This window comes from Acanthamoeba castellanii (genome assembly GCF_000313135.1).
Source record: "Acanthamoeba castellanii str. Neff unplaced genomic scaffold scf7180000084720, whole genome shotgun sequence".
Lineage (NCBI taxonomy): Eukaryota > Discosea > Longamoebia > Acanthamoebidae > Acanthamoeba > Acanthamoeba castellanii.
This window is the reverse complement of record NW_004457674.1, coordinates 61,819-69,009: the sequence shown is the minus strand read 5'-3', so window position 1 is coordinate 69,009 and position 7,191 is coordinate 61,819. Positions and strand designations below refer to the sequence as shown.

Here is a 7,191-nt window from a genome sequence, read left to right as displayed (position 1 = left end):
GCCTGCCGACACGATGGGCAACGGCAGCGGCGAGAAGTGGGAGCTACGCACCGAACGCGGCGGCAACAAGGTGCTGCGCCCAGTCCTAGTCATTGTTTTTCTCTTTTCTTTGCTTTGCTTCGCTTTTCTTTCTTTGCTGCTTGGCTGACATACAATCGCACGCACGCGCGTCTGCAGGTGAAGTCGCGGATTCGCACGCCGTCGATGATCTTCAATTCGCCGCTCTCGATCCCCATCGCCGGCCTGCAATCGCTGGCGTCGGTGATGCCGGTGTCGGAGGGTCCGCTCAGCACGAGCATCGCCCTCAAGCGCCGGCGGGGCAACTCGCTCTCGTCGCCGCTCTCGTCACCGCGCGAGCGACACACCTACGCCCAGCTGTCGCCCGTCAACAACTCAAGCAGCTCGCCGGTCAACTCTCCGCCGTCGGCTTCCACCTTCTCCTCCTCGTCATCGTCGTCGCACTCTGCGTCGCCCTACAGCGTTGGTGCCCGGAGCTCAATAGAGACCTCGCCCCGGACTGCGCTTCGCAACACACTGGTACGTCACCACTTACAGAATGAACAACAACAACAACAACATGTTGTACTGACTGTCTACTTCTGTGTGTGTGTGTGTAGCGGAGCATTCGTGCATCGCGCTTCGTGGACCTGGAAAGCTCAGAGATCAGCGACGCGGGTACGTTTTGCCTCCATGTGTGCTTCTTGCTTGGTGACAATGAACTTGTGCCCTGATGGTGGAACATATTTATTTTTATTTCCAACAGATGTGTCACAGCTCTTGAGTGAGTACAAGGAGCTGGTGGGTATTGTCAAGACTGTCTCCTCCCTCCAAGAACAGTAAGAACCATGTGTTAGGCATGCAGCTTACAGTCACAATTTTGTTTTCACAATGTACACTAATCAAAAATTGGGTCCAGCCACTTGCTTCAGTCGGCTGAAAGAAGACTGAAAGATTTGATTTATAATTTCTTTCGCTTTATGGTAGAAATGCCAGCAGGAATTCCCAGTCTTTAAACAGAATTTGCTTGTAACAAGCACTGTGCACAGTGTAGTTTTTGTCACCTGCGACAATGTGAGAGATCCCCTGTGGTGTAGTTGGCTAGCATTTCCGCCTGTCACGCGGACGACCCGGGTTCAAATCCCGGCGGGGGAGTTACAACCTTTTTATGCTGGATCATCTGATCCTTTTTATAAAAAGGAGTATGCGACAAAAGAGAGGAGTGAACGGAGTGGGATTTGAACCCACGCATCCGAAGATAACAGTGCCTTAAACTGTCGCCTTAGACCGCTCGGCCATCCGTCCCTCGCTAGATGACCACTTTGCTGACATGCAGCACCTAACGACGCATGGTATCTACCCCTCGCAAACCATTGTCTATTCTTTCTGCAATCAATACACCCATTATTACATGACACATAAGCCAAAATCTCAAATAAAGAAAATGAAGCTTCAGGCCTGCTGGGGGTCGAACCCAGAATCTCCTGATTCGTAGTCAGACGCCTTTCCATTGGGCCACAGGCCTTGCTTATTTCATCTTTTTCCTGAGCTTTGGGTGCAAGCACAACTTACAGACCATACTATCATCAACTTTGCATAAAAGTGGTTTTAGGCAAACTCATTCAATTGAAGCATGGTTCAGTCATAAACAAAAACAATTGGCTTTAGGATAGAGTAAACAGTATTTTGACCACAAACATTTCCAGGTCCAGTGTCATGAGGAACTTAAAATGCCCATAGAATGGCCTGAGTGCTGAAGCCAATTGTTGTTGTTTACCCTGTCTTTACACTCACTGTGTTAGCACTTGTATGAGAAAACAAGGCGCTAAATTGGCTGGTTTCCACACACCAGATTTGCAAGGTTAGGCAGCCCAGCCACCATCACCCGCTGAAACGTTGCATGGGCAGCAAAATTCCTGCTTCGGGTGCAGGAGGCCCCGGTTCGATTCCGGGCCCTAGCCTTTTGTTCCCTTCAACAAAGCCAACCCAACGTGCTTTTTGGCAGGGGTGAGAATGGGTTTGTTATCGTAAGAGAAGCCTTTATTGCTGTGGTGTTCGACAGTCAGACGCAAGCGGGCTCGTGGTGAGCTTTACGCTGGCGCCGTCATTTGCAAACAGCCGAGGGAGAGAATAAGAGGCTTCTCCTCTCACGGCCTCGTAGTGAGTGGGAGGGAAGATGAGCGTAGATAGAGAAAGAGAGGAGAAGAAGAGAGATGTGGAGGAGAGGACCGGAGAGATGATGTGGGGGAAGGGGGAGAGGTGGAGTACGTCAGGGATTAACCTGCTGCAGCCCCGCCTCCTCTTCTCCGTCGCTGGTGACTGAGCATCACCGTTGGCCTGGCCTGAGAGCGTCTCAAGGCGCGCGACGGAGTGTGTAGCGAGGAGGCTGAGGGCGGCAGCAGCTTAACCTCAGCAGCCCTTCTTCTGGGCCTCCACCCCAGAACGTTTGGTAACTTCGAGCGTCGTGAACTCCTCCGCTGTAGTCGGGTGGATGCCCACCGTGGCGTCGAACGTGCTCTTCGTAGCACCCGCCCTGCATCAAAGCAGCCAATAGTCAGTCACCACGTGCGCAGACGCTACACACGACGCGCGGCACACACACAGCACACACGTTTGTCGGGGGGTTGGGGGGGAGTACTTCATGGCAGTGCCGAAGCCCTGGGTGATCTCGCCGGCGTTGGGGCCGAGGACGTGGAAGCCCACCACGCGCTCCGAGTCGCGCTTGTCGCAGATGAGCTTGGCGTAGCACACGTTATCGTCCCGCTCGGCGATGGTCCACTCGAGCGGCTTGAAGTACGAGTGGTAGATCTCGAGGTTGTCCTCGCCGAACTGGGCGATGGCGTCCTCCTCGCTGTAGCCGATGGCACCGTACTCGATGGGCGTGAACACCGTCGTGGGCCTGCGCCGCATGTGTGAGTGGGAAAAGAAGAAGAAAAAAAGGAAAAAGAAAAGGTGACGTGTAACGTACACGTTGATGTAGTCCATGGGCTGGGTGGACCCGGCGTAGAGTCGTCGCACGAGCAAGATGCCGGCCTTGATGGCGACGGGCGTGAGCTCCAGACTGCGCTGGCTCGGCTCGTCCTGGAATTCACAGAGCAAAAAGTGTAAATGTTATAAAAATGGAAATAAATAGATAAATACAAAGAGATAAATTAGAAATAGAAATGCCAGCAAAGGAATAAAAGAGAGAGAGAGAGAGAACGTACGACGATGATGTCGCCGATGGCGTAGATGTGGGGAACGTTGGTGCGCTCCATGACGGTGTGGATCTTGCCGATGCGGTCGACCTGCACGCCGGCCTTGTCGAGCCCGATCTTCTTGGTCTCGGCCTCGCGGCCAATCGCCCACATCACCGTGTCGTACTCCTCCTAAGCACACGCACGCACGCGCATCGCACACACGCGTGGTGAGCAAGGCGGACAGCACTGCAGCGCCCGGGCTCGGTTAGGGGTCGGTTGTACCACTCCCTCGACGCCGTCCTGCTGGAAGGTGACCCGCAGCTTTCCGCTCTCGAGCTTCTCGACCTTGGTCGGAACGGCGGACCGCACGAACCTGATCATTAAGAATGAAAGAAATAATAAAATGAGAAACAATACCAACAATAATAAAACAAACGAAGATAAACAATAAATAAATAAATAAACCAACAACGTACTTGATGCCGTGGCACTCCATGTATTGGCCGATCATGTTGGCGAGCTGTTGGTCGAATCCGCGCAGCAGGATCGATCGCACCATGACGGTGGTGTCGTAGCCCAGCCCGCGCACGAAACCGGCGCACTCCAGTGCCACGTACGACGCGCCCACGACGAGCGTCTTGCCGGGCGGGGTCGGGAGCGAGAAGAAGTCGTCGGAGGTGATGCCGAACTCGCGGTCGCCCGGGATGTCCGGGTACTTGGGCCTGCCGCCGGTCGCCACCAGGAAGCGGCGCGCCGTCACGCGAGTCTACCGCAACACAGGAGTGAGATAGAAGAAGAAGAAGCTCGGTTTGAGAGTGCGGCGAGCGGCGTACCACTTTCTTGGCACGGTCGGTGCACTCGAGGGTATGCGAATCGACGAACACGCCGTAGGCGTTGAGATAGTTGACGTTCTTCTCGCGGAGCGCCACACGGTAGCCCCAGTTGAGCGACCCAATGTGGTCCTGCACGGCGTTCACCATCTTCTCCCTGCGCTCGCCAGCCGTCAGTTGCTGAGTCTGTAGGGTACGCGAGCGCGAGCGCACACACGCGCACACACGTTCCCAACGTACCAGTCATGGTTCACGTTGTCCGGCACGGCCCAGCCGTAATGCTGGGCGTCCTTGAGCGACTCGCCCAGGAGCGCAGCCTGGTGCATGAGCTTCTTCGGAATGCACCCCACGTTGACGCAGGTGCCTGGTCGGTTGGTGGTTCAGCTTCGGGTCTCTTGTGGTGCTTGTTTGGGGGGGGGAGGGTAACGGTACCGCCAAGGCCCCAGGTGGTGCCGGTGGGCGTGGGCACGACAAAGTCCAGGAGGGCGACCTTCTTGCCCAGCCTGCCGGCCTCCTTGGCCGCGGCGAGACCACCAGAGCCGCCGCCGATCACGATGAGATCGTAGTCGTAGGTGTGGTCCTCGGGCTCTTCCGCGTCCACTGCACCACCAATGAGCAAGTAGCAGGATCAGATACGAGGAATTCATTGATTCAATTTCTATTCCTACTACTACTTTCATGAAAGTAGTTGTAGTATTTGCACGTACCTAAGCGAGCGTCGGCCATGGTGACCTCCTTGGTGGGGGACGGCACGCCGTCTGCTACCGGATTATTGGAGATGATTTTGTGTTCGGCCTCCATGGTTTGGTGGAGCTGATCTCCTAGAGTGGCCACACGTCTCGCTGCCGAACGGAGCAGAAAGCGAGAAGTAGGTGCGCTACTCAATGCGAGGCTACTGCACTCACATGCATTACATTGTGAGCATGTTGTGTGTCCCTAGCCAACATTCATTATCATTACGATGAGATGAGTCGCTCACCCAAATCTCCTTGACGCGGCAGATGCTGTTGCGTGGGTAGCGCGAAAGGGCAGAGATGACGGTGCAGCCCTCACCGAAGCCAAAAGGGGACGTACGCGAGATGTCCTAATCGTTCCGTTCGCCTCTTGCAGCTCCGCTGAGTGGTAGGCTGTTGCTCGCCTGTTGTTTTTTCTGGCTCCTTGGAATCAAAAAAATAAAAAAAAACAAACAAAAAATAAAAAAATGCGTGGAGCCTTTTTTGGTTATGCCCCTTCAAGTTTGCGCTTTGTTCCAAGAGCTGCTATGATGAGGAGGGAGGGGCTGACCGTTCGGGTGCCCTGCCAGATGTTGTTGCTCGTTGTGGGAACTATGGCGCTGATCGCCAACCTCCTATTGGCTCCCAAGCTGGCAGACAGTGTGGCCGCCCTCCACCGGCGATATGCGGGCCTTGACCAGCTCGCGGAGTACAAGCGCCAGCTGGAGAGCCCGAGCGATACCATGGCCCGGCTCCAGGCAGATACCAGCCCACAGGCAGACGTGTCTGAGGCTTTCGAGCTCGCGCAGCAGCGCCTGGCCACGACCCAGCTTGAGCAGAAGGCCGATGGCAAACAAGCGCAGAACGTGAATAGGGATGACGAGGCGATGCCTCCGGAGTGCGAGGCAATGTGGATGCATGACAAGTACCAGAAGACTTTCGTGGACACCCTCACCAGGCGGAAGATCAAGCAGTACCTCGAGTGGGGTGGCGGAGGGTCAACCCTGTGTTCCTCCCGCCTGGTGGAACAAGGTACAGCACCACCGCACCAGCTGCCTCGCCACCGCACTCACCACCACCCACGCCTGCAGTCACAACGATCGAGCACAACGAAGAGTGGTGCAAGCTCCTGAGGGAGCAGCTCCAGGACAAGAACGTGACCAACGTCAACCTCATTTGCTCGGCCGTGGAATGGACACAGTTTGGTAAGCTATGCGTTGTAGCCCTAGCAGTCATCACAAGCTCATGGTGATGTCAATCAGGTACATCGCCGGAGGGTGATGGCACCTACGAGGAGTTCCACGACTACGTGGACGCAATTGACACACTGGACATACCTCACTTTGATGTGGTGTTCATAGATGGCCGGTATGTGTGCTTGTTATCTACTGCCAACGCCTTCTCCTGATTCACCTTACCTCGTTAATGTCATGTCATGTGCCATGTGTGCACCACTTGTATTGACCACAGGGCACGTGTGCCATGTGCAAAGAAGGCCCTGGGCTATATCTCCAGTGACTCTGTGCTCATGGTCCATGACTTTCAGCGGTGCGCTCACACCCTTTTCCCACCCCTCCTGCACACAGCATCCCATTCATTCAAACTTTGTGTGACAGGGAATTCTACCACACTCCAATGTTGCAGTGGTATGAGGAACTTGAGAAGTTCATAGAATGGCCTGAACTTGGAGTGCTGAAGCCAAAGTTGTAATGAAAGTCTGTTAGCACCTTGATTGTTGCGGACCGCAGCTAACAGCTTTTTTGACGAGTGTCCAAAAAAATATTCTTTGCCAAAGCCATCAAGCTAAAAAGAATTCCGGCTGCCCGGACTCGAACCAGGAACCGATAGATGACTACCGAGGTGAGCATCAAGACTACAGTCTACCGCGCTACCAATTGCGCCACAGCCGGTTTTACTGACTAGATGACGCTTCGGCGGGTGCTGGTGGCCGAAGCCCTCAATTTTGTGCGTCTATTCGTGTAACACGACCCGAAGCCATAAGATGTTGAACCGAACATTTCCATACTGCTCGCTGTCGTGCACCTCAGCTTCCTGGACCACAAAAAACAGGAGGAGGAAGGCTCAGTTCCAGCACATCAATGTGGCCTGAAGTTGTGCTTGTGCACCTTCTTGATCACTAGACCCATGGCCATGGCCTTCTCCTGAAACAGTCTTTCCACTTTGGGGCTGTGGTGCTGATGTCCAACCTGGTGGCACCATCTTGACCATTAGTTACTTGAAAACCACTTGACCTCATGGCTGCCAAGAGAACATACCCAAATCTTGGTGCACATTGCTCTGTGTGCACATGGTCTGGACCAATGGTGTGATTGTGGTGGCCATGTAGATGCAGTCCAAGCACATGACCATGTCAACTGGCAGCTGCAAGTCACCTACATCACCACCCCTGCCCATGCCCTTTGATCAGCACCTGCATCAATCAAATAAATGCTGGTGGTGAAGATGAATGGT

General features: G+C 54.4%; 3 protein-coding genes across 3 annotated transcripts; 2 read left to right on the top strand and 1 right to left on the bottom strand.

Moving 5' to 3' along the window:
• Positions 1 to 13: 13 nt before the first annotated feature.
• Positions 14 to 840, top strand: ACA1_153050 (uncharacterized protein; the record flags this gene model as incomplete). Its single annotated transcript, XM_004353582.1, has 4 exons — positions 14 to 70; positions 178 to 537; positions 618 to 675; positions 764 to 840. The coding sequence occupies 4 exons, from the start codon at positions 14 to 16 to the stop codon at positions 838 to 840; spliced, it is 552 nt and encodes a 183-aa protein (XP_004353634.1).
• A 1,566-nt stretch (positions 841 to 2,406) lies between these two features.
• On the bottom strand, positions 2,407 to 4,807 carry ACA1_153040 (thioredoxin reductase 1, cytoplasmic, putative; the record flags this gene model as incomplete). The annotated part of the gene is made up of 10 exons (XM_004353581.1): positions 2,407 to 2,530; positions 2,636 to 2,896; positions 2,966 to 3,078; positions 3,204 to 3,365; positions 3,459 to 3,549; positions 3,653 to 3,942; positions 4,010 to 4,163; positions 4,247 to 4,370; positions 4,439 to 4,606; positions 4,714 to 4,807. 10 exons carry the CDS (start codon positions 4,805 to 4,807, stop codon positions 2,407 to 2,409), a joined length of 1,581 nt encoding a protein of 526 aa, XP_004353633.1.
• A 526-nt stretch (positions 4,808 to 5,333) lies between these two features.
• On the top strand, positions 5,334 to 6,429 carry ACA1_153030 (uncharacterized protein; the record flags this gene model as incomplete). The annotated part of the gene is made up of 5 exons (XM_004353580.1): positions 5,334 to 5,751; positions 5,811 to 5,924; positions 5,982 to 6,087; positions 6,190 to 6,267; positions 6,336 to 6,429. 5 exons carry the CDS (start codon positions 5,334 to 5,336, stop codon positions 6,427 to 6,429), a joined length of 810 nt encoding a protein of 269 aa, XP_004353632.1.
• Between the last annotated feature and the right edge of the window lie 762 nt (positions 6,430 to 7,191).